The 26,930-nt window shown below is 45.1% G+C and overlaps 1 protein-coding gene across 1 annotated transcript; it reads right to left on the bottom strand.

Moving 5' to 3' along the window:
- Window positions 1-2,557: 2,557 nt before the first annotated feature.
- Window positions 2,558-12,051, bottom strand: LOC309399781 (uncharacterized protein; the record flags this gene model as incomplete). Its single annotated transcript, XM_081967887.1, has 3 exons — window positions 2,558-3,092; window positions 8,773-9,091; window positions 11,631-12,051. 3 exons carry the CDS (start codon window positions 12,049-12,051, stop codon window positions 2,558-2,560), a joined length of 1,275 nt encoding a protein of 424 aa, XP_081824013.1.
- Between the last annotated feature and the right edge of the window lie 14,879 nt (window positions 12,052-26,930).

The raw sequence follows: 26,930 nt of genomic DNA, 5'->3' as shown, positions 1-26,930 counted from the left end.
GGTTAATCCTAGAATGTAGTGCAACAGGGAGATTTGTATCGTAGCTGGCGAAACCTGTTGTGTGTGAACTTCTGTGCATTTTTCCACAGCTGTGAAAAACAAGATATGGTCAACCTGTAGAGCAAAATTTCTGGAGTCTTCAAGAAGCCCTTTTAGATAGAGGGCCATCAACTCTTCAAAGGTCCTTCCAGGCTTTTGAAGTAAGTAAGTAAACTTTTATTTATAAACCGCACCCTTTCCTAAACAGGACTCGGGGCGGTGTACAGACATATTAAAAACCATATAGATACAAAATATAAATGTGCATAAACATATAAACGGAGGAGGTAGAATGTGCTGTACCAAATTTAAATTAAAATACAAATATAATTCAAATTTCCCTTAAAAATTACACAGTAAGATGTTTGCCAGGAAGTTGAAGATGGGACTATACATCAGTCAAGCCAGCTAATTGGAACAAGTGGGTCTTAAGCTTCTGTCGGAAGGAGCGGAGGTCGTTAGTAGTTCTAATATCGAACTAATATTGATAGACCTCTTGTATTCTCAGCACCACCAGTGAATGTCTGAATATGATGAAGAAGGTTCTTTTTAGAAGGCAGAATAGAGAGACCACAACCTCATGTCCCATCAGTAGACCTGTTTTGCCTAGCCTTACTTCATCACCTGAGCCACAATGAGTAGACTTCATGTCTCAATTGATCCACAGCAAACCACCATGCCTGGGTTCCGTCCAACTAACAATGCCAACAAACCAGGTCATACCTTTTCCTTCAGGATGCCTCATTATATCCCCCCTTTCCTATTGGACATTTGAGGAACAAGTAGACAGGACTTGGGAACAACAACCAATAAATATTCTAACCCCTGTTGAGTTTAGCAATAAACCATCTTGTGTTGTAGGCAACTCTATACCTCTGTATTGTTTCATTGGAGGAATGACTGAGTGGAGAAGAGACACTGTCCCCCTAATTTGTGGGTGCAAAATATTTTATAGTGAAAAAAAAATTACTAGTGAAGAGACGGACCAGGGGAGACATGATATCAGGGTTCCAATATTTGAGGGGCTGCCACAGAGAGGAAGGGGGTGGTGTCAAGGTGTTTTCCAAAGGCCAGACAAGGAATAATGGGTGGAAACTGAACAAGGAGAGATTCAACCTAGAAATAAGGAGAAATTTTCTGACAGGCAGAATAATCAACCCATGGAACAGAAGTTGCCTCCAGAAGTTGTGGGAGCTTCATCCGTGGAAACGTTCAAGAGAAGAGACAGGACTGCCATCTGTCAGGAATGGTGTAGGGTCTCCTGCTTGGGTGGGGAGGTTGGACTAGATGACCTACAAGGTCCCTCCAAACTCTTTTATTCTGTCTGTTAAATGATTTGTAGTTGATACCTGATGTGACCCATACTTAACCTGGTTGGGTTTGAGGTTCAAATAGCCATTCATATGTATGGGATGGGTTTGGAGGTCCATATAATATGGTGAAACTCAAACTAAGGTAAGCAGGTTGGATGGACCTGCCTCTACTGAAGAACTACTGAGAATCCTCACTCTTCAGAAGTGTGATGGAAAGAGTATGGACTTCAAGAACTCCTTTTCTACCACACCTTCCTGCCACACCTGAAACCCCAAACTCCTTTTAATAGCTAAGATGCTTCTAATAATATGCCTGTGTTGCATTGTCCAAGACTGGAGTCAGTCCAGGGGATTTTTCGTACAAGATTAATTTTTGTGGTTTAATGTTCTATAATGCCATGGTTGCGTAATTCGAATGTTTTGTTGTAGTTCCTTGTCGGTTAACACAGATTTTGGGGGAAATACAGTAGGAGCTGGGAGCTGTTTAGTAGTGACAAGAATACACTTGCAATCAACCAGTAAAGAAATCAAATTTAAAAACCACCCTGAGGTATAAAACCAGAATGTCAAAATTGAGAATGCAGCATGAGTTTTATTGACGAAGTAGGAACAAAAGCATGAGTGGACAATGATCAAAGACATTAGCGACATACAAAGCAAATAAAAAGAGAAACAAAACACTGGCAGCTCTCTTTTTCTCTCGGCCCTAAAACTTTGAGACAAGAAAGGAGAAACACCAGTCCGGTGGAAGAAGATGTGCTTCAAAGGAAGTTCTAGAAGCTCAACCTTTCAGATTTTAAGTCCAGATACCCACAACTGGTTCATCTTCTTGGTCCATGTTAGATCATTCTTAGGTGTAGACGCATCTTTTTTTCAGAGCAATGCAATGACAAGCAGATATCCCCTCAATGTCTTGGAAGACACCTTTTTGTCCATGTGTCCATGTGCTCCCGAAGCTTCTTCCTTGATACCTTCCCTTTAAACCCTAGACTGATCAATTTAGTGGGAAGATAATTTCACAGGAAGAGGTAGTGTTCCGTGATGTAAGTGGTGGTGGGAGGACTGGAAAATAAATACAAGCAATGGGATCAACGCAGAGCAAGCAGAGGAGAATTGTGAAAACTACAGACAGGCCAAAATAGGGTCCAACACGCCTTAGTCAATCTTCTGAAATCCGTTTTGGGTCATGGAGAGTCTCGGTTTACTTAACAGGGGAGGTTGCAGAGGCTGCCACGGCGACCGAGACGTCCTCCCAAGCGGCTTCCATAGACGCCACCGACGCGTCCTAAGCCTCCGAAGCCTCCGATACCTCCGATACCTCCGGGGGAACATGGGGTGTTGCCTCCGACGGCGACGGGCTCGCAGCTGGCGGACAGGATGGGGCCGGGGATGGTGACCACGACTGCAGGGGGCTGGATGGTCACCTCGGATGGTGGGATCTGGTTGATGGGTTTGGGGATGATTCCGGCCAGGGTGCCCAGGCTTCCGGAAGTCTCGGCCAAGGCGCCAGCTCCGTAGCCGGAGCCCAAACCGTAGCCGAGACCGCCATAGCCGAGACCACCAGAGCCAAGACCGCCATAGCCATAGCCGAGACCGCCATAGCCGAGAGATCCACAGCCAAGTCCCCAACCAAGGCCTCTGGAACCAGCTGATCCAAAGCCAACGACTGGGGCGGAGGCACAGGAGGGCACAGCACAGGAGGGTCCACAGTCAACCATGGTGTTGAGTTGTGAGGTTAGTCTATTGTACCAAATAGAGAGAGATTGTGAGAATTGTATGCATTGCATTTTACCATCCCATCCCCTGCTTCTTCCGTCAACCCAACAGGATAACTTTATTTTTTAAAATAGCATTTATTAAATTTTCCAACATTTAAAAGACAATGTCAGGCCCTAATGGATTCATGAGTATCGAGCCAAGTTTCAATACAAAACTACTCGTTTACAAGAGAAAACACAAATGTACACTTGTAACAGCTTTTCCTTATTGGTATCCATATTTTTTGTGACAACCCTACTTACAAAAATTTCTATTTCTATACCATTATCCTAAGTTATATCCTTATTTATATACCCTCTATACCTTTATACATTTACCCTTTATGCCTTAAGTTTTACGCTTACTCTCAAGGCAGGAATACTATCTATTCCAAATTTGATGGAACTCGGTTTCTTCCCTCTCCTTCATTTCCATAGACAGCCTATCCATTTCGGCACATTCATAGATTTTCCTTCTTATAATCGGGTCTGGATTGGGGGTATCTCTTCGTTTCCAGTTCTGTGCTAGCACATTTCTACTTGCAGTTAATATGTGTAATATTACGTATTGTCATTTTTTCTCCATTTTCCCATCAAAGGTTCCCAGGAGAAACAATTCCATCTTCAGCTCTATCCTTTGCTTAGCTATCTCTTCCAGCCACTTCCTTATTTTCCAAGATTGGGGCAGGTCCACCAACAGAACAACTTTAACAGGATTTGAATTGCTAGGACTGGCGTGACTGGTAACCTTTAACTAAGCTTCCTTAACCTAAAATGGTCAGGAGGGTCACCAGTACAGGCCATGAACTTGGGCAGAGCTGGATACCCAAGCTTTTCTTTTGCTTAGAGGGCAGAAGAAAATCTTGGAGAAAAGATCCAGCTTTAAAGACTTGGCTTTCTTTCAGAAGCCCCCATTATTTGTGAAGTCCACTCTGGATCCAGTAGGATGGTCCTCAACCAACTGACTTCCTCGGATTACAGTGAGAACTAAAAAAAAAAGGGGGGGAATGTTCTAGAAGATACAAGAAATCTGCTTTTTTGATCCTGCCAAGAAAAATGCATGGTTGAAGTCACCAAGATTCAACATCAAATCAAAGGGGCCATGTTTTCACCTCGGGTATAAAGTAGGGGAGAAGCCTGCATTTCTGGGTCTCCTGCGTCGATCAAGCATAAAAAAATACTCTGTAAATATTAGTCCATCTCTGTGCCATATGTTCTTGTTTAAGGCCGAAGGGTAGTGGCCAACTCCTAAGAAGATCAGGCGTATTTTTCTGGTGATCTTCTCCGAAACTAAGATTAGATCTCAACTTCTCAACTCATTTCATGACCTCTGAGTAAGAAGTCAAGGTTGGGTCTCATTCTCTCACTCTAGTTAACAGTTGAGTTAACTGATGACTCTCAAACATTACAAACCTGGATTTTATAAGCAGGACCATCCCAGCTATCCCCAAAAGACCTGATGGCTTTCCAGTATCCTAACCATAAGCTCTTAGGATGGTAAGCTAAAAATAGAGAAGGAGATGGAGGGAATTCAAAAGGAAGCCCTCCTAGTCCTTCAAATAGAAAGGTCCATAGTTTGAAGAACCTCAGATTCTGACTTGAAGATCTACCTCAGCAATCTCAGAAAGATTGGCTTGCTTTTGTTCCTCTCTCTCTCCCCCTCTCTCCCTCCTTTTGAAACTCTCTTTTTTCCTGTTCTCTCCAAACCCTGACCTCTATCTTCTGAAACTCAAAGCAGAAACATTCAGAAGCATTCTCACCTACGATGAGGTCCATATTTTGAAGAACCTCAGATTCTGACTTGAAGACCTACCTCAGCCATCTCAAAAAGAATGGATTGCTTTTGTTCCTCCCTCTCTATCACTTCCTCCCTCCCATTTCCTCCCCTTACGCCCTTCTCTCCCTCCTTTTCACACTCTCTTTTTCTCCCTTTCTCTCCAAACCCTGACCTCTATCTTCTGAAACTCAAGATGAAACCTTCCAACTCCTTCAAATACAATGCCAGAAGCTGGTTCTGAAAGTAGAAACATTCAAAAGCATCCTAGCCTCTGATGAGGTCCAAAACCTTGCAGAATATCAGATTCTGGCTTGAAGATCTACCACATCTGCTCGCAACCAGGAGGGATTCTCCCTGAGTAGATCGTCTTACCTGCTTCGGAGAGAAGTAGTGAAGACAGGAGAGTCAATCAGAAGCTGATGGCAACCCAGAGAGCAGAGGGAGCTTTTATATGATTCAGATGGCGTCCCCAGGAAGTTGGGGCTCGTAAAAGTTCATTTGGTTTACTACAATTTTCTTTTGTCATTCAAAAAAAAAGGTTCTCCACTCAGCAGAAATTGTCACCTTGGCATTCTGAGGTGCAATCATCATGTCACCACAAATAAGCTACTGGATTATCTGTTCATCTTTTCAAGTTTGTCAACTTCAGGTCAAACGCTTCTGTTTATCTGATCTTGGAGAGGTGCCACTGCCATGGGGCTGGGATAAAGGTGAGATCAAAGCTAGGTTGTTGTCCTCAGTAGCAACTCCATGAAAATGATAGCATTTCCTTGAATCAGCACAGAATGCCTTTGACTTCAAGGTGTGGAGCTTATGACTCTGCAAATATTCCTTTTTTACATGGTGTTCTCAAGGCCTTCTGAAAAACCAGTAACCCCAGTTCGCTCTAAATCTGAGGCCACCTGCTCCAGATTGACTTTACTCTTGAGCAATGTCTGGAGGGAGAAGCATCTTGGAGGTCCCATCCCCAACTCCAGAACCTCAAAGTTGAATTTTCTCCATGATGCCCCCCCCTCCCACTTTCTGAACTATCTAACCCAAACATTTTGACCAACCCAACTTTAGTAAGCTTTCATGGAGCCATGGAAACATATCAGTTCCGGAGAACATTTGAAGCAGTGTGAAGATCACATACTGATGTTGCTACCCAAGTTTTCAAGTTCTGTTAACAATGGTTTATTCAAATAAATTGACTAGCATGGCTTAGCAGGGTAGATAAATCCCACTCTGCAGTGATATCTAGAGGAGGAAGCATCCTGGAGGTCCCATCGCCAATGGAGTGTCACCTCCAGAACCTCAGTGTTCAACCTACTCATGATGTTCTTGTCACCTCCAGAAACTCAGTGTTCAACCTTCTCATGATGTTCTTGTCACCTCCAGAACCTCAGTGTTCAACCTTCTCATGATGTTCTTGTCACCTCCAGAAACTCAGAGTTCAACCTTCTCCATGATAGTCCCTCTGTCCGAATATTTGGTTTTATCCCAAATATTTTAACCAACCCAACTTTTGTAAGCTTTCAAAGAAGCATTAAAATGTGGCTGTTCTGGAGCACATTTGGAGTGGTGTGAAGATCAGGGATGTGGGACGTGAGTCTGGTGTGATTATCTCCTATAACCATGATGGTGAACCTATGGCACGCATATCAGAGCCCTCCCTCTGGGCACACACGCCATTGCCAGCTGTTCTTCTGGTTTCCAACACATGCATGTGTGCCGGCCAGCTGATCTTTGTGTGCACTGGAGAGCTGGAAGCCCGAACAACAGCTGCCTGGTGTGCATGCACATACCAGCCAGCTGGTCTTTGGGTTTCTGGCAGATGCATGCATGCTGGCTAGTTGATCTTCAGGTTTCCAGAGTTTCCACCTGTTCCATTTGGGCACTCGGTGCCGAAAAGATTCACCATCACAATCCTATAGAATTGCTTCTCCTAGTTTCTATTGCTTTTGTGTCTTTTTGCGCTGATTTCTTCTGGGACTGGAATTGCCGATAAGCCAGTCGATAGATAGATAGATAGATAGATAGATAGATAGATAGATAGATAGATAGATAGATAGATAGATAGATAGATAGATGATAGATAGATGATAGATAGATAGATAGATAGATAGATAGATAGATAGATAGATGATAGATAGATAGATAGATAGATAGATAGATAGATAGATAGATAGATAGATAGATAGGGAATATCAGTAAATTATTTTAAATTTATTATCAGCAAAGGTCCCTCTGCTGGGAGACTCCTGACTTTGTGGAGCGATGGATGGCATGATGGATGCCAATTCCTCTTGATCTTCAATATGGAGCAAAGAGTTTTGATGGTTTTTCTTTCATTTTCAATTGTTGCCTTCACCTTGTAAGGTCATGAGAGGTGGTGATGAGAGGAATAGGCCAGGTCCCTCCCTAACAATTCCATGTGTCATGCCTTCCTTCCTTCCTTCATTGTGTTTTGAATGAATGAATGGCGTTTATGGAAATAAGGCAAGATCAAAGGGACAAGCACAACTTTATGTGGTTGACGGAACGCTATGTCTTCAGCTACTTATTTCTACTTATTAAAGTAATTTGGGACAGAGGGATGAAGCTTATTATTAATGAAACCCTGGAGCAAAAAGTGGGTGTCTCTAAGCCAGTGGTGGGGACAGAGAAACAGTATAAAAGAGCTTCTCGGGTTGAGAGCTTCCATCAGCTTCATCTCCTCTTGACAGCTTCTTTAAGAGTCTCTCTGGTGAGTCCCTTGCATCTCAGATTCCTTTCTAGATTTTTATGGTTCTTTGTTTCGTGAATTGGGGTGGGAGAGGAGGAAGGAAGGAAGGGGATAGGAATGGAGGAGAGAGAGAAAGAAGATTAGAGGTAGGGAAAGAAGGAAGGAAGACGATGGCTAGATAGATAAATACGTTGATGTGAAGGGAGGGAGGAAGGAAGATGGCTAGATAGATAAATAGAGTAATGGGAAGAATGGAAGGAAGGAAGGGGATAGGAATGGAGGAGAGAGAGAAGGAAGATTAGAAGGAGGGTGAGAAGGAAGGAAGATGGCTAGATAGATATATAGGTGGATGGGAAGGAAGGAAAGAAGGAAAGAAGGAAGGAAAGAAGGAAATAAGGAAGGAAGGAAGGAAGGAAGGAAGTGGATAGGAATGGAGGAGAGAGAGAAAGAAGATTAGAGGTAGGGAAAGAAGGAAGGAAGACGATGGCTAGATAGATAAATAGGTTGATGTGAAGGGAGGGAGGGAGGGAGGAAGATGGCTAGATAGATAAATAGAGTAATGGGAAGAATGGAAGGAAGGAAGGGGATAGGAATGGAGGAGAGAGAGAAGGAAGATTAGAAGGACAGAGAGAAGGAAGGAAGATGGCTAGATAGATAGATAGGTGGATGGGAAGGAAGGAAAGAAGGAAGGAAGAAAGGAAGGAAGGAAGTGGATAGGAATGGAGGAGAGAGAGAAGGAAGATTAGAGGTAGGGAAAGAAGGAAGGAAGATGATGGCTAGATAGATAAATAGGTGGATGGGAAGGAAGGAAGGAAGGAAGGAAGGAAGGAAGGAAGGAAGGAAGGAAGGGCCTAGAAAATTGTTTTGCTCTGAACTTTCAGATCTCTGAGCATTCAGAAAACATGTTTGTCTTAGAGTGAGAGTTACAGTAACCTGTATTTCATTCAAATAGCAGGAAAAGCTGTATGTTGAAGGCCACCTGTCCATGTCCAATTCATGCTCCGTCTGTCAATCACAATACCCATGGTTCTTCTTCTTCTCCTCCCAACAGCTCCTCCATCCAAACAACCATGGCTTTCTGTGGACCCTCCTGTGCTGTGCCATCTTGCGCCTCCAGCCCAGTCGTTGGCTTCGGATCAGCTGGTTCCAGAGGCCTTGGTTGGGGACTTGGCTGTGGACCTCTCGGCTATGGTGGTCTCGGCTATGGCTATGGCGGTCTTGGCTCTGGTGGTCTCGGCTATGGCGGTCTCGGCTACGGTTTGGGCTCCGGCTACGGAGCTGGCGCCTTGGCCGAGACCTCCGGAAGCCTGGGCACCCTGGCCGGAATCATCCCCAAACCCATCAACCAGATCCCACCATCCGAGGTGACCATCCAGCCCCCTCCAGTCGTGGTCACCATCCCCGGCCCCATCCTGTCCGCTAGCTGTGAGCCAGTTGCCGTCGGAGGCAACACCCCATGTTCCCCTGGAGGTATCGGAGGTATCGGAGGCTTCGGAGGCTTAGGACGCGTCGGTGGCGTCTACGGAAGCCGCTTGGGAGGACGTCTCGGTCGCCGTGGCAGCCTCTGCAACCTCCCCTGTTAAGTAAACCAAGACTCTCCATGACCAAATACGGATTTCAGAAGATTTGGCTAAGGCACATCTGGGTGCTACGTTGGCCTGCATCTAGCTTTCATAAGTCCCTTTCGTCTTTCTCTTGGCCACCTTCAGCAGATAGTACCATGCCTTCTTGTAAAATGATCCCCCTGCTAAATTGACCAGGGATGTTTTTTTGAATGAAGTTATGAAGGAAAGAAGATCTATGAACATTTAGGACCTTGCCTCTTCCCTGCCCTCTAAAATTATTTCTCAAACAGGAAGCGTGGATGGCTTTGGCACATCTGATGGTTTATCTTAATCTTCTTCCTTGGCACTTGAATAAACGTGATTCTGCATTGCAAACCTGTGGTTCTCCTTGGTTGTCATTGGAAGATGGGTGGGAGTCTTCTCTTGGTGGCCGTGGAGGTCTTCTCCACGGAGCCTGGGTGGGGTAGGGGTGGAAAGAGAAGGTTGGCCAAGGTTCCCCCTGCTGATGAATAAGCCATGGTGGGTGAAGCAGATCATTGGTTGGGTCATCTAACCCTGTACAATCCTCCCTCACACTTTCCCACCAAGAAAATGCATGAAACAGTGGGGCAGGCCTGAAGTCCACAAACGAAACGATGGCTTGTAAGCTTGACACTCTGAATATTTGGGGCCCACAATGGAACCTTTCAACATATCCAATTTTTTCCCCTCACTGAAAAATTTCCTCCTTGGGAGGGAAAGACTTGGCTAAATGACCCATCTTCAGCAGAGTATAGACTGTATCTCTAGCATTGGTAAATTCTACTTCTATCATATTTCCAAATCAAGGCAACTATTCAATTTTTTTGTTCAAACGGGGAAGAACCAGCAGAGGTCACTGTTGCAAGAGAGGATCAGTGGCGTCTCTGCATGATTTGGGATCCGACCTTCTGCCCAAGACTTTGTCTTTGATGAGAGGTTCATCCACACCTTTAACAACTGAGGATGAAACTCAACAGATACCCCTTTGCCTGGGTGAATTGAGGTTCTGGGCAGATCAAAGGCAAACCTACAAGACCTCTTCAGAGAGAGCAAGAGAGAAGATGGTGCAATCTGGTGGTGGCCTTTACATAGCTTTAAAGGGGAATGAGATGCCACCATGGAGGGAGTTCCTACCATCAGCTATTAGTCTTGAAAATTCAACATTAGCTGCAGAGGATGGAGACCATCCATCCAATCCACTGTGGAGAATTCTGGTGGCACAAAAGGGACACATCTCCAAGCTTCTCTTTGCAATCACTGTAAAGGTTGACCTCTGAGAGAAATCAACTGTTGGACTAAGAAGGACCTTGACTTGGTTCATCTGAACTCTTCTTAGTGTCTTTGGAAGCTTAACTTAATAGAATAGAAATTAGATTAGATTAGATTTGAATAGAATAGAAATGAATAGAATAGAATATGGAATGAGAATATAATAGAAATAGAGCACAGAATAGAATAGAAGAATAGAAATAGAGAATAGAATAGAGTAGAATAGAATAAAATAACAGAGTTGGAAGGGATTAGAATAGAATAGAATAGAATAGAATAGAATAGAATAGAATAGAATAGAATAGAATATGGAATGAGAATGGAATAGAAATTGAGCACAGAATAGAAGAATAGAAATAGAGAATAGAATAGAATAGATAGATTAGAGAATAGAATAGAATAACAGAATTGGAAGGGATTAGAATAGAATAGAATAGAATAGAATAGAATAGAATAGAATAGAATAGAATAGAATAGAATAGAATATGGAATGAGAATGGAATAGAATAGAATAGAATATGGAATGAGATCGGAATAGAAGTAGAGCACAGAATAGAATAGAAGAATAGAAATAGAGAATAGAATAGAAATAGAGCATAGAATAAAGTAGAAGAATAGAAATAGAGAGCAGAGCAGAGTAGAGTAGAACAGAGGAATAGAAATAGAGAATAGAGTAGAATAGAATAGAATAACAGAGTTGGAAGGGACCTTGGAGGTCTTCTAGTCCAACCCTCTGCTTAGGCCCCGAAGGCAGACCGGCTTTGGAAGACAAGAGTCTTCAACTTTAATTTAATTCACTCTAACCCATGGTACCAAGGATGGAGCTCAAAGGAAGACAGAGACATGGGTTCAAATCAAGCACATTTCATTTTATTGGAAGACACAGAGAACTGACATTTAGTGACACACAGGAGCTGGTGAAGGCTTGTTATACTGCATATAAGCAAAGGGAGGAGGACTTTGAGCTTTTGAAAGCAAAGATTTGGGGGGGGGGACAAAGAGGAGGAGAAGTCCAACAGAGTCGTAAGAGGTCTTCCGCGTCAATTTTATCCATCTAGAGGCAAACGCAATTGGATTGTCAAAGATCGATGCAGTCCAGAATGGGGCTCAAATACGCTTTATCCAATCTTCTAAGATCCGTATTTGGTCGTGGATAGTCCGAGTGAATTTAACGACCGAGACGTGCCCCCAAGCGGCGTCCGTAGATGCCACCGACGCGTCCTAAGCCTCCGAAGCCTCTGACGCCTCCGATACATCCAGGGGAACATGGGTTGTTGCCTCCGACGGCCACGGGCTCACAGCTGGCGGACAGGATGGGGCCGGGGATGGTGACCACGACTGGAGGAGGCTGGATGGTCACCTCGGATGCTGGGATCTGGTTGATGCAGTTGGGGATGACTCCGGCCAGGGTGCCCAGGCTTCCGGAGGACTCGGCCAAGGCGCCAGCTCCGTAGCCGTAGCCGAAACCACGTCCGTAACCCAAGCCATAATCCAAACCATCACCGAGACCCCAACCGAGACCTGTGGAGCCACCTGATCCAAAGCCAACCACTGGGGAGGAGGCGCAAGAGGGCACAGCACAGGAGGGTCCACAGAAAGCCATGTCTGGATGGATGGAAGAGCTGTTGGAAGGAGAAGGAGAAGGAGCATGGGTATTGTGATTCACACACAGAGGATGAATTGCATCCCAGAAAAAAATAGAAGATAGATAGGTGGCCTTCAAAGTAGGAGCCCAATTGAGACTTTCATACATACATCTAGTTGCCAAGCATCCAAATATGGATCACTTGACTGTGGAGATGTGGCTATGATGGTCATAAGTCTGAGGATCGACCCCAAGGCACTTTTTACAGCAACCTTGTCAGGAATGTTTAGTCTGTCATTGGGTGGATCACAAAGTGGATCCAATTAACGGATGGTTGACTTCCCACCGTGATGGAAAGCCATAAGAGGGCTCCTCCACACTTCCACAAATGTGGAAGATTTTGCTAATATTGGAAAGAAATATAGGTAGGTATATTATTCTGAGACCAAGCATGTTTTCTGAAGGTCAGGTCAGCATGAAACATTTATATAGGGACTTCCTAAGAGGAGACAGAATTGTTTCAAATCCTTCCTTCCTTCATCTTTCCCTCCCTCCCTTCCCTTTCTCCTCCATCCCTAATTCTTCCCTTCCTTCCTTATTCTCTCTCTCCATCTCTCCCTTGCTCTCTTACTCCTCCCTATTTCCTTCCTTCCTCACTTCCTCCTTTCCTTTCTTCTCTTTCTCTTCCATCTTTATTTCTTTCCTTCCTTCTAATCTTCCTCCCTTCTCTCTGTCCTCTATTCCTACCATCCATCCCTCTAATCTTCCTTCTCTCTCTCCTCCATTCCTATACCCTTCCTTCCTTCCCATCCACCTATTTATTTATCTATCTAACCATCTGCCTTCCTTCCTTTGTTCCTTCCTTCCCATCCACCTATATATCTATCTAGCCATCTTCCTTCCTTCTCTCCCTCCCTCTAATCTTCCTTCTCTGTCTCCTCCATTCCTATAACCTTCCTTCCTTCCTATCCGCCTATTTATCTATATAACCATCTTCCTTCCTTCCTTCCCCCTCCCTCTAATCTTCCTTCTCTCTCTTCTCCATTCCTATCCCCTTCCTTCCTCCCTCCCTTCCTCCCTCTCTTCCCACCCCAATTCCTGAAACAAAGAACCATAACAACTTAGAAAGGCATCTAAGATGCAAGGGACTCACCAGAGAGACTCTGAGAGATGCAGTCAAGAGGAGGAGATGAAGCTGATGGAAGCTCTCAGCACAAGGAGCTCTTTTATACTGTTTTCCTGTCCCCACCGCTGGCTTAGAGACGCCCCTTTTTGCTCTGGGGTTTCATTCATGTTTGTGCACAGTCTCATCAAACTGCCCCAAATTACTTTAATAATAGGAAATAAACATGAGTTTGAAGACTTAGCATTTTGTCAGTCCCACAAGATGCAGTTGTCACTTTGATCTTTTCCTTTCTTCTTTCTTTCTTTCTTTCTTTCTTTCTTTCTTTCTTTCTTTCTTTCTTTCTTTCTTTCTTTCTTTTTTCTTTCTCTTGTCAATGCACTTTATTTGTAGCCTGGCTGAACACAAAGCAGGGATCATATTATCCTGTTTATAATTTCAAAATTTCGTTCCATTATTCAGTTGCTGCTGACAATATTTTGTCCTCGTCTGCGTTGCACCGGGAGCCGTGATGAAGCATCAGTAGATTCACGGATCTGATCTACTAGTGATTTTTAGTCAGCCTGTCCATTCAGAAGACAGAGGTCATATTTTGGAGAGAAAGGGAGAAAAAAGAGAGTGTCAAAGTGAGGAGAAGGGGGGAGGGAGAGAGAGGGGGAAGAATAGGAGGGGGAACAAACAGGCTGCTACATAAAGTTTGAAAGATGCCATGGGGGTCCCCCAAAGAAAGACTGAATGTTCACCTCTCAGAGTGACACAGTTGAACATGTATAGATACTCCAATAGATGACCCTTACTCTGTCAAGGACCTCCTCATCTCAAACCATCTAAGCCCCAGGGCTCACTGTAACAGCATTGCCAAAAAGGCATTAAGAGTTGTTAACCTAATTTTGCAAAGCTTCTTCTCCGGTGATATTGGATTGCAAACGAGGCCATTCAAAACCTTTGCTAGACCAATCCCCGAATGCAGCTCATCTGCCTGGAATCCACAGTGTATATCGGACATTAATACAATCGAGCGAATCCAGAGGTATTTCACGAGAAGAGTCCTCCACTCCTCTGCTCGCAATGGAATCCCTTATGCCACCAGGCTCACAATATTGAGTTTGGACAACCTGGAACTATGCCGACCTAAGCGTAGTACACAAAATTGTCTGCTACGAAGTCCTACCTGTCTACGACTACTTCAGCTTCAACTGCAATATCACACGGACAAACAATAGATACAAACTCAAGGTCAACCACTCCAAACTCAACTGCAGAAGAAATGACTTCCGCCACAGAGTGGTCAATGCCTGGAATGCTCTACCTGACTCTGTTGTTACATCCTCAAACCAACACAGCTTCATCCTTCAACTATCTACTGTGGCCCTCACCACATTCCTAAGAGGACTGTAAAGTTTCCCGCATAAGCACCCCAGTGTGTCTACCATCCTTGTCTTACCATCCCCATCTATTTGTACTCATTTCCTCTGTACATGTCCCTGTTTATACTTATACCTGTTTACAAGATAACAGGTATCAAACCAAATAAATAAATAAATGTATAGAACAACGGTGAGAATATAGAGGTCCCTTCCAATTCTGTGGTCCAAGAAAAGAAAGTGGGATTTATCTCTCCTGCTAAGCCATGTCAACTAATTTTGTTTTTGAAGAAACCATCATTATCAGAGCTTGAGATCTTGCGTGCCAACAGCAGTATATGATCTTCACGCTGCTTCAAGTGTGCTCTGGAACAGACATGTTTCCTTGGCTCCTTGAAAGCTTACTAAAGTTGGGTTGCTCAAAACATTTAGGTTAAGTCAGGGGTCAGCAGCTTAAACACTCAAAGAGCCACCAAGTTCCTAACCCGAAGTCCCCTGTTCAATTCTAGAGCCAACCAGAAATCCGGTTTCCTCACCATAGAGTCTACTCCTAGCACGGCATCCTTTCCCCTTTATTTGTCCTAACCGAAAGCCCGATCAATCATGGAGTTGACCGGAAAACCTGCCGCTTGCCATAGAGTCTCCTCCTGGCGTGCCCTACTCCCCCCTAACTGAACGCTCCTCTCAAAATTGTGGTGCCGACTGGCGACAGGGAGCCGCAGCAGAGGGATGAAAGAGCCACATGAGGCTCCGGAGCTGCAAATGGTTGACCACTGGGTTAGATATTTCAGAAAGAGGGGCCATCATGGAGAAAGTTCAACACGGAGGTACTGGAGTTGGCGATGGGGACCTACAGGATGCTTCTCCTTCCAGTCATCACTGCAGAGTAGAGTCAACCTGGAGCAGTGAACTTGGGTGAACTGGTTTACAACAAGGCCTTGAGAGTACTCATTTTTCTATGTTCCCATGTGCTGGGCAGGTTCAGCGATACCTTCTGGCTCACAAGCTCTGCACCTTGAAGTCAAAGGTATCCACGAGTCTCCATGCTGACCCACAAAAATGTGGCCATTTTCACAGAGTCACCACTGAGGACAACAACCCACCTTTGATCTTGCCTCCATCTCCACCCCAAGGGTGTTGCTCACTTCCACGATCAGCTAAACCGAAACATCTGACTTGCATACTACAAAGGAAGAACAGAAGAAGTAGTAGCTCGTTTGTGGCGACTTGATGTTTGCAGCCCACAGTGGCGATGTGACTGTTTGTGCTGAGTGGAGTCCTTTTCGTTTTTCCGGAATGCCGGAAATGCAAATTGTAGGAAGCCAAATGAAGCTTCACGAGTGCCAACTTCCCGAGGGGATGCTGAGAGAATGGTATAAAAGCTCCTTCTGCTCTCTGTGGTGCCATCAGCTTCTGGTTGACTCTCCTGTCTTCACTACTTCTCTCCGAAGCAGGTAAGACGATCTACTCAGGGAGAATCCCTCCTGGTTGTGAGCAAATGAGGTAGCTCTTCAAGCCGGAATCTGAGATTCTGCAAGATTTGGATCTCATCGTAGGCTAGGATGCTTCTGAATGCTTCTGCTTTCAGAACCAGCTTCTGCCGTTGAATTTGAAGGAGTTGGAAGGCTTCATCTTGAGTTTCAGAAGGTAGAAGTCAGGGTTTGGAGAGAAAGGGAGAAAAAGGGAGTGTCAAAGATAGGGTGGAAGATGGGAGAAAGAGAAGGAGGGGGGAAGAGAGAGAAGCAATGCAGTCTTTTTGAGATAGCTAAGGTAGATCTTCAAATCAGAATCTGAGGTTCTTCAAACTATGGACCTCATCAAAGGCTAGACTTCTTCTCAGTGTTTCTGCTTTTGAGAAGACTCTTTGGGGGGTTGCTATTTGATTTTTCTTGGCCAGGTTGTAGAACCAGACAGCCTCTGCTACCTTCTAGAACTTCCTCTTTTTTTACTTCTCACCATTAGCAGAGGAAGCCAGTTGGTCAAGGGCCATCACATTGGACTTTAAAAACGATTGGAGGTGGGGGATGCAAGAAAGCCATGTTTTAAAAGTTTGATATTTCTTCAAAAGGGAGGAATGGGTTTCCAGTTCTGCCTTCCAAAATTCATAGCCCATACTGGTGACCCTCCTGACCATTTGAGGTTGAGGAAGCTTAACTTGAGAAGATCAGTTAGAGGTTATCATTCACTCCAGTCCTAGCAAATCAAATCCTATGAAAGCTTTTCCTGTTGGTTGATGGAAGAAGCAAGGGATGGGAGGGTAAAAGGGAATGGATGCAATTCTCACAACCTCTCTCTATTTTGTGCAATAGACTCACCTCACAACTCAACACCATGGTTGACTGTGGACCGGCTTGTGCTGTGCCCTCTTGCGCCTCCGCCCCAGTGGTTGGCTTTGGATCAGCTGGCTCCAGAGGTCTCGGTTGGGGTCTCGGCGACGGTTTGGGTTACGGCTTGGGTTACGGCCGTGGTTTGGGCTACGGCTATGGAGCTGGCGCCTTGGCTGAGTCCTCCGGAAGCCTGGGCACCCTGGCCGGAGTCGTCCCCAACTGCATCAACCAGATCCCACCATCCGAGGTGACCATCCAGCCCCCTGCAGTCGTGGTCACCATCCCCGGCCCCATCCTGTCCGCCAGCTGTGAGCCCGTGGCCGTCGGAGGCAACACCCCATGTTCCCCCGGAGGTATCGGAGGTATCGGAGGTATCGGAGGCTTTGGAGGCTTCGGAGGCTACGGACGCGTCGGTGGCTTCTACCCAGGCCGCTTGGGAGGACGTCTCGGTCGCCGTGGCAGCCTCTGAAACCTCCCCTGTTAAGTAAACCGAGACTCTCCATGACCAAATACGGATTTCGGAAGATTTGGCTAAGGCACATCTGGGTGCTGCGTTGGCCTGCATCTAGCTTTCATAAGTCCCTTTCGTCTGTCTCTTGGCCACCTTCAGCAGATAGTACCATGCCTTCTTGTAAAATGATCCCCCTGCTAAATTGACCAGGGATTTTTTTTTGAATGAAGTTATGAAGGAAAGAAGATCTATGAACATTTAGGACCTTGCCTCTTCCCTGCCCTCTAAAATTATTTCTCAAACAGGAAGCATGGACTGCTTTGGCACATCTGATGGTTTATCTTAATCTTCTTCCTTGGCACTTGAATAAACGTGATTCTGCATTGCAAACCTGTGGTTCTCCTTGGTTGTCATTGGAAGATGGGTGGGAGTCTTCTCTTGGTGGCCGTGGAGGTCTTCTCCACAGAGCCTGGGTGGGGTAGGGGTGGAAAGAGAAGGTTGGCCAAGGTTCCCCCTGCTGATGAATAAGCCATGGTGGGTGAAGCAGATCATTGGTTGGGTCATCTAACCCTGTACAATCCTCCCTCACACTTTCCCACCAAGAAAATGCATGAAACAGTGGGGCAGGCCTGAAGTCCACAAACGAAACGATGGCTTGTAAGCATGACAGTCTGAATATTTGGGGCCCACAATGGAACCTTTCAACATATCCAATTTTTTCCCCTCACTGAAAAATTTCCTCCTTGGGAGGGAAAGACTTGGCTAAATGACCCATCTTCAGCAGAGTATAGACTGTAGCTCTAGCATTGATAAATTCTTCGCTGAAATGGCAAAAATTTCAGCTTTCTTAAAAGCTCAGAAACAGGAGGATTACACACAGGAATGGGCAAAATGGATTGATTATATACAGAATAAATACCAGACTAGGAGTTATTATCTAGCCTTTAGGTAAGAATGTTTAGACCGATAGATGATCAGAGTAAATAGTATATGGGATGTTTGGAATTGTTAGAGTGGTATACAGCGGAAGTCAGGGGGGTGGGTTTGTGTGGGAGGTGGGGGAGGGTTAGGGTGGAGGGTGGGGCAATATATATGTATGAATAAATTAGAAGATGGGACTAATGAAACATTGTTAGGCTAGGAGAAATTTATATTAAGAGTTATAGATGTTAAATTAGCTTAGAAAATGATCAATGTGTTATTATTAATTTAAGAGAAATTTATATAGTGTTTGTTGGGAGGAGAGGGGTTATGAGTAATCTATTTTAAGATGGGGGGAGGGGAGGGGGTAAAGTGTTTGGTATAATATTTGAATGTGAATTTTTGCGGGGGGTTTGGGGGGGTATAGCATTTGTATGAGATTTATATTGTGTGGAGGGGGGGTGAAAAGGGGGAAAATTTGTTTGTACAAAACTCTTTTAATAAAAAAAAAAAACATATCCAATTTTTTCCCGTCACTGAAAAATTTCCTCCTTGGGAGGGAAAGACTTGGCTAAATGAACCATCTTCAGCAGAGTATAGACTGTATCTCTAGCATTGATAAATTCTACTTCTATCATATTTCCAAATCAAGGCAACTATTCAAAGTTTTGATTCAAACGGGGAAGAACCAGCAGAGGTCACTGTTGCAAGAGAGGATCAGTGGCGTCTCTGCATGATTTGGGATCCGTCCTTCTGCCCAAGACTTTGTCTTTGATGAGTGGTTCAACCACACCTTTAACAACTGAGGCTGAAGCTCAAGAGATACCCCTTTGCCTGGGTGAATTGAGGTTCTGGCCAGCTCAAAGGCAAACCTAAGAGACCTCTTCAGAGAGAGCAAGAGAGAGATTGGTGCAATCTGGTGGTGGCCTTTACATAGCTTTAAAGGGGAATGAGATGCCACCATGGAGGGAATTCCTACCATCAGCTATTAGTCTTGAAAATTCAACATTAGCTTCAGAGGATGGAGACCATCCATCGAATCCACTGTGGAGAATTCTGGTGGCACAAAAGGGACACATCTCCAAGCTTCTCTTTGCAATCACTGTAAAGGTTGACCTCTGGGAGAAATCAACTGTTGGACTAAGAAGGACCTTGACTTGGATCGTTTGAACTCTTCTTAGTGTCTTTGGAAGCTTAATTTAATAGAATAGAAATTAGATTAGATTAGATTAGATTAGATTGGATTTGAATAGAATAGAATAGAATAGAATAGAATATGGAATGAGAATAGAATAGAATAGAATAGAATATGGAATGAGAATGGAATAGAAATAGAGCACAGAATAGAATAAAAGAATAGAAATAGAGAATGGAATAGAATAGAAATAGAACACAGAATAGAATGGAAGAATAGAAATAGAGAATAGAATAGAGTAGAATAGAATAGAATAACAGAGTTGGAAGGGACCTTGGAGGTCTTCTAGTCCAACCCTCTGCTTAGGCCCCGAAGGCAGACCAGCTTTGGAAGACAAGAGTCTTCAACTTTAATTTAATTCACTCTAACCCATGCTACCAAGGATGGAGCTCAAAGGAAGACTGAGACATGGGTTCAAATCAAGCACATTTCATTTTATTGGAAGACACAGAGAACTGACATTTAGAGACACACAGGAGCTGGTGAAGGCTTGTTATACGGCATATAAGCAAAGGGAGGAGGACTTTGAGCATTTGAAAGCAAAGATTGGGGGGGGAAACAAAGAGGAGGAAAAGTCCAACAGAGTCGTAAGAGGTCTTCCGCGCCAATTTTATCCATCGAGAGGCAAACGCAACTGGTTTGTCAAAGATCGATGCAGTCCAGAATGGGGCTCAGATACGCTTTATCCAATCTTCTCAGATCCGTATTTAGTTGTGGAGAGTCCGGGTGAATTTAACAGGGGAGGTTGCAGGGCAGAGAGCAGATGCTGCCACGGCGACCGAGACGTCCTCCGAAGCGGCCTCCGTAGAAGCCACCGGTGCGTCCTAAGCCTCCGAAGCCTCCGATACCTCCGATACCTCCGGGGGAACATGGGGTGTTGCCTCCGACGGCCACGGGCTCACAGCTGGCGGACAGGATGGGGCCGGGGATGGTGACCACGACTGCAGGGGGCTGGATGGTCACCTCGGATGGTGGGACCTGGTTGATGCAGTTGGGGATGATTCCGGCCAGGGTGCCCAGGCTTCCGGAGGACTCGGCCAAGGCGCCAGCTCCGTAGCCGTAGCCGAAAGGACGGCCGTAACCCAAGCCGTAACCCAAACCGTCGCCGAGACCCCAACCGAGACCTCTGGAGCCAGCTGATCCAAAGCCAACCACTGGGGCGGAGGCGCAAGAGGGCACAGCACAAGCGGGTCCACAGTCAACCATGGTGTTGAGTTGTGAGGTGAGTCTATTGCACAAAATAGAGAGAGGTTGTGAGAATTGCATCCATTCCCTTTTACCCTCCCATCCCTTGCTTCTTCCATCAACCAACAGGACAGCTTTCATAGGATTTGATTTGCTAGGACTGGAGTGAATGATAACCTCTAACTGATCTTCTCAAGTTAAGCTTCCTCAACCTCAAATGGTCAGGAGGGTCACCAGTATGGGCTATGAATTTTGGAAGGCAGAACTGGAAACCCATTCCTCCCTTTTGAAGAAATATCAAACTTTAAAAACATGGCTTTCTCGCATCCCCCACCTCCAATCGTTTTTAAAGTCCAATGTGATGGCCCTTGACCAACTGGCTTCCTCTGCTAATGGTGAGAAGTAAAAAAAGAGGAAGTTCTAGAATGAAGCAGAGGCTGTCTGGTTCTACAACCTTGCCAAGAAAAATCAAATAGCAACCCCCCAAAGAGTCTTCTCAAAAGCAGAAACACTGAGAAGAAGTCTAGCCTTTGATGAGGTCCATAGTTTGAAGAACCTCAGATTCTGATTTGAAGATCTACCTTAGCTATCTCAAAAAGACTGCATTGCTTCTCTCTCTTCCCCCCTCCTTCTCTTTCTCCCATCTTCCACCCTATCTTTGACACTCCCTTTTTCTCCCTTTCTCTCCAAACCCTGACTTCTACCTTCTGAAACTCAAGATGAAGCCTTCCAACTCCTTCAAATTCAACGGCAGAAGCTGGTTCTGAAAGCAGAAGCACTCAGAAGCATCCTAGCCTACGATGAGATCCAAATCTTGCAGAATCTCAGATTCCGGCTTGAAGATCTACCTCATTTGCTCACAACCAGGAGGGATTCTCCCTGAGTAGATCGTCTTACCTGCTTCGGAGAGAAGTAGTGAAGACAGGAGAGTCAACCAGAAGCTGATGGCCCCACAGAGAGCAGAAGGAGCTTTTATACCATTCTCTCAGCATCCCCTCGGGAAGTTGGCACTCGTGAAGCTTCATTTGGCTTCCTACAATTTGCATTTCCGGCATTCCGGAGAAACGAAAAGGACTCCACTCAGCACAAACAGTCACATCGCCACTGTGGGTTGCAATCATCAAGTCACCACAAACGAGCTACTACTTCTTCTGTTCTTCCTTTGTAGTATGCAAGTCAGATGTTTCGGTTTATCTGATCGTGGAAGTGAATAACACCCTTGGGGTGGAGATGGAGGCAAGATCAAAGGTGGGTTGTTGTCCTCAGTGGTGACTCTGTGAAAATGGCCACATTTTTGTGGGTCAGCATGGAGACTCGTGGATACCTTTGACTTCAAGGTGCAGAGCTTGTGAGCCTGAAGGTATCGCTGAACCTGCCCAGCACATGGGAACATAGAAAAATGAGTACTCTCAAGGCCTTGTTGTAAACCAGTTCACCCAAGTTCACTGCTCCAGGTTGACTCTACTCTGCAGTGATGACTGGAAGGAGAAGCATCCTGTAGGTCCCCATCGCCAACTCCAGTACCTCCGTGTTGAACTTTCTCCATGATGGCCCCTCTTTCTGAAATATCTAACCCAGTGGTCAACCATTTGCAGCTCCGGAGCCTCATGTGGCTCTTTCATCCCTCTGCTGCGGCTCCCTGTCGCCAGTCGGCACCACAATTTTGAGAAGCGCTTTCAGTTGGGGGGGGGAGTAGGATGCGCCAGGAGGAGACTCTATGGCAAGCGGCAGGTTTTCCGGCCAGCTCCATGATTGATAGGGCTTTCGGTTAGGACAAATAGGGGGGAAAGGATGCCGTGCTAGGAGTAGACTCTATGGTGAGGAAACCGGATTTCCGGTTGGCTCTACAATTGAACAGGGGACTTCCGGTTAGGAACTTGGTGGCTCTTTGAGTGTTTAAGCTGCTGACCCCTGACTTAACCTAAATGTTTTGAGCAACCCAACTTTAGTAAGCTTTCAAGGAGCCATGGAAACATGTCTGTTCCAGAGCACACTTGAAGCAGCGTGAAGATCATATACTGCTGTTGGCACGCAAGATCTCAAGCTCTGATAATGATGGTTTCTTCAAAAACAAAATTAGTTGACATGGCTTAGCAGGAGAGATAAATACCACTTTCTTTTCTTGGACCACAGAATTGGAAGGGACCTCTATATTCCCACCGTTGTTCTATAAATTTATTTATTTATTTGGTTTGATACCTGTTATCTTGTAAACAGGTATAAGTATAAACAGGGACATGAACAGAGGAAATGAGTACAAATAGATGGGGATGGTAAGACAGGGATGGTAGGCATACTGGTGTGCTTATGCGGGAAACTTTACAGACCTCTTAGGAATGTGGTGAGGGCCACAGTAGACAGTTGAAGGATGAAGCTGTGTTGGTTTGAGGATGTAACAACAGAGTCAGGTAGAGCATTCCAGGCATTGACCACTCTGTGGCGGAAGTCATTTCTTCTGCCGTCGAGTTTGGAGTGGTTGACCTTGAGTTTGTATCTATTGTTTGTCCGTGTGATATTGCAGTTGAAGCTGAAGTAGTCGTAGACAGGTAGGACTTCGTAGCAGACAATTTTGTGTACTACGCTTAGGTCGGCATAGTTCCAGGTTGTCCAAACTCAATATTGTGAGCCTGGTGGCATAAGGGATTCCATTGCGAGCAGAGGAGTGGAGGACTCTTCTCGTGAAATACCTCTGGATTCGCTCGATTGTATTAATGTCTGATATACAGTGTGGATTCCAGGCAGACGAGCTGCATTCGGGGATTGGTCTAGCAAAGGTTTTGAATGGCCTCGTTTGCAATCCAATATCACCGGAGAAGAAGCTTTGCAAAATTAGGTTAACAACTCTTAATGCCTTTTTAGCAATGCTGTTACAGTGAGCCCTGGGGCTTAGATGGTTTGAGATGAGGAGGTCCTTGACAGAGTAAGGGTCATCTATTGGAGTATCTATACATGTTCTACTATGTCACTCTGAGAGGTGACCATTCAGTCTTTCTTTGGGGGACCCCCATGGCATCTTTCAAACTTTATGTAGCAGCCTGTTTGTTACCCCTCCTATTCTTCCCCCTCTCTCTCCCTCCCCCCTTCTCCTCACTTTGACACTCTCTTTTTTCTCCCTTTCTCTCCAAAATATGACCTCTGTCTTCTGAATGGACAGGCTGACTAAAAATCACTAGTAGATCAGATCCGTGAATCTACTGATGCTTCATCACGGCTCCCGGTGCAACGCAGACGAGGACAAAATATTGTCAGCAGCAACTGAATAATGGAACGAAAATTTTGAAATTATAAACAGGATAATATGAACCCTGATTTGTGTTCAGCCAGGCTACAAATAAAGTGCATTGACAAGAGAAAGAAAGAAAGAAAGAAAGAAAGAAAGAAAGAAAGAAAGAAAGAAAGAAAGAAGAAAGGAAAAGATCAAAGTGACAACTGCATCTTGTGGGACTGACAAAATGCTAAGTCTTCAAACTCATGCTTATTTCCTATTATTAAAGTAATTTGGGGCAGTTTGATGAGACTGTGCATAAACATGAATGAAACCCCGGAGCAAAAAGGGGCGTCTCTAAGCCAGCGGTGGGGACAGGAAAACAGTATAAAAGAGCTCCTTGTGCTGAGAGCTTCCATCAGCTTCATCTCCTCCTCTTGACTGCATCTCTCAGAGTCTCTCTGGTGAGTCCCTTGCATCTTAGATGCCTTTCTAAGTTGTTATGGTTCTTTGTTTCAGGAATTGGGGTGGGAGGGAGGGAAGGAAGGAAGGAAGGAAGGGGATAGGAATGGAGAAGAGAGAGAAGGAAGATTAGAGGGAGGGAGGGAAGGAAGGAAGGCAGATGGTTAGATAGATAAATAGGTGGATAGGAAGGAAGGAAGGTTATAGGAATGGAGGAGACAGAGAAGGAAGATTAGAAGGAGGGAGAGAAGGAAGGAATATGGCTAGATAGATATATAGGTGGATGGGAAGGAAGGAACAAAGGAAGGAAGGCAGATGGTTAGATGGATAAATAAATAGGTGGATGGGAAGGAAGGAAGGGTATAGGAATGGAGGAGAGAGAGAAGGAAGATTAGAGGGATGGATGGTAGGAATAGAGGACAGAGAGAAGGGAGGAAGATTAGATGGAAGGAAGGAAATAAGGATGGAAGAGAAAGAGAAGGAAAGAAAGGAGGAAGTGAGGAAGGAAGGAAATAGGGAGGAGTAAGAGAGCAAGGGAGGAATGGAGAGAGAGAATAAGGAAGGAAGGGAAGGAATAGGGATGGAGGAGAAAGGGAAGGGAGGGAGGGAAAGATGAAGGAAGGAAGGAAGGATTTGAAACAATTCTGTCTCCTCTTAGGAAGTCCCTATATAAATGTTTCATGCTGACCTGACCTTCAGAAAACATGCTTGGTCTCAGAATAATATACCTACCTATATTTCTTTCCAATATTAGCAAAATCTTCCACATTTGTGGAAGTGTGGAGGAGCCCTCTTATGGCTTTCCATCACGCTGGGAAGTCAACTATCCGTTAATTGGATCCACTTTGTGATCCACCCAATGACAGACTAAACATTCCTGACAAGGTTGCTGTAAAAAGTGCCTTGTGGTCGATTCTCAGACTTATGACCATCGTAGCCACATCTCCACAGTCAAGTGATCCATATTTGGATGCTTGGCAACTAGATGTATGTATGAAAGTCTCAATTGGGCTCCTACGTTGAAGGCCACCTGTCCAGGATACCAGGAAAAGTCTTCTATTTTTTTCTGGGATGCAATTCATCCTCTGTGTGTGAATCACAATACCCATGCTCCTTCTCCTTCTTCTTCCAACAGCTCTTCCATCCATCCAGACATGGCTTTCTGTGGACCCTCCTGTGCTGTGCCCTCTTGTGCCTCTGCCCCAGTGGTTGGCTTTGGATCAGGTGGCTCCAGAGGTCTCGGTTGGGGCCTGGGCGACGGTTTGGGTTACGGCTTGGGTTATGGACGTCCTTTCGGCTACGGCTACGGAGCTGGCGCCTTGGCTGAGTCCTCCGGAAGCCTGGGCACCCTGGCCGGAATCATCCCCAACTGCATCAACCAGGTCCCACCATCCGAGGTGACCATCCAGCCCCCTGCAGTCGTGGTCACCATCCCCGGCCCCATCCTGTCCGCCAGCTGTGAGCCCGTGGCCGTCGGAGGCAACACCCCATGTTCCCCCGGAGGTATCGGAGGTATCGGAGGCTTCGGAGGCTTAGGACGCACCGGTGGCTTCTACGGAGGCCGCTTCGGAGGACGTCTCGGTCGCCGTGGCAGCATCTGCTCTCTGCCCTGCAACCTCCCCTGTTAAATTCACCCGGACTCTCCACAACTAAATACGGATCTGAGAAGATTGGATAAAGCGTATCTGAGCCCCATTCTGGACTGCATCGATCTTTGACAAACCAGTTGCGTTTGCCTCTCGATGGATAAAATTGGCGCGGAAGACCTCTTACGACTCTGTTGGACTTTTCCTCCTCTTTGTTTCCCCCCCCAATCTTTGCTTTCAAATGCTCAATGTCCTCCTCCCTTTGCTTATATGCCGTATAACAAGCCTTCACCAGCTCCTGTGTGTCACTAAATGTCAGTTCTCTGTGTCTTCCAATAAAATGAAATGTGCTTGATTTGAACCCACGTCTCAGTCTTCCTTTGAGCTCCATCCTTGGTAGCATGGGTTGGAGGGAATTAAATTAAAGTTGAAGACTCTTGTCTTCCAAAGCCGGTCTGCCTTCGGGGCCTAAGCAGAGGGTTGGACTAGAAGACCTCCAAGGTCCCTTCCAACTCTGTTATTCTATTCTATTCTACTCTATTCTATTCTATTCTATTCTATTCTATTCTATTCTATTCTACTCTATTCTACTCTATTCTATTCTATTCTCTATTTCTATTCCTCTGTTCTGTTCTATTCTATTCTCTATTTCTATTCTTCTACTTTATTCTATGCTCTATTTCGATTCTATTCTATTCTTTATTTCTATTCTTCTATTCTGTGCTCTATTTCTATTCCATTCTTATTCCATATTCTATTCTATTCTGTTCTATTCTATTCTATTCTAATCTAATTTCTATTCTATTAAATTAAGCTTCCAAAGACACTAAGAAGAGTTCAGACGAACCAAGTCAAGGTCCTTCTTAGTCCTTCAGTTGATTTCTCCCAGAGGTCAACCTTAACGGTGATTGCAAAGAGAAGCTTGGAGATGTGCCCCTTTTGTGCCACCAGAATTCTCCACAGTGGATTGGATGGATGGTCTCCATCCTCTGCAGCTAATGTTGAATTTTCAAGACTAATAGCTGATGGTAGGAACTCCCTCCATGGTGGCATCTCATTCCCCTTTAAAGCTATGTAA

The sequence above is a fragment of the Natrix helvetica genome (assembly GCF_964273705.1).
Source record: "Natrix helvetica genome assembly, chromosome: 16".
NCBI lineage: Eukaryota > Metazoa > Chordata > Lepidosauria > Squamata > Natricidae > Natrix > Natrix helvetica.
The sequence above is the reverse complement of the archived record's forward strand: the minus strand, read 5'-3'. Positions and strand labels throughout refer to the sequence as shown.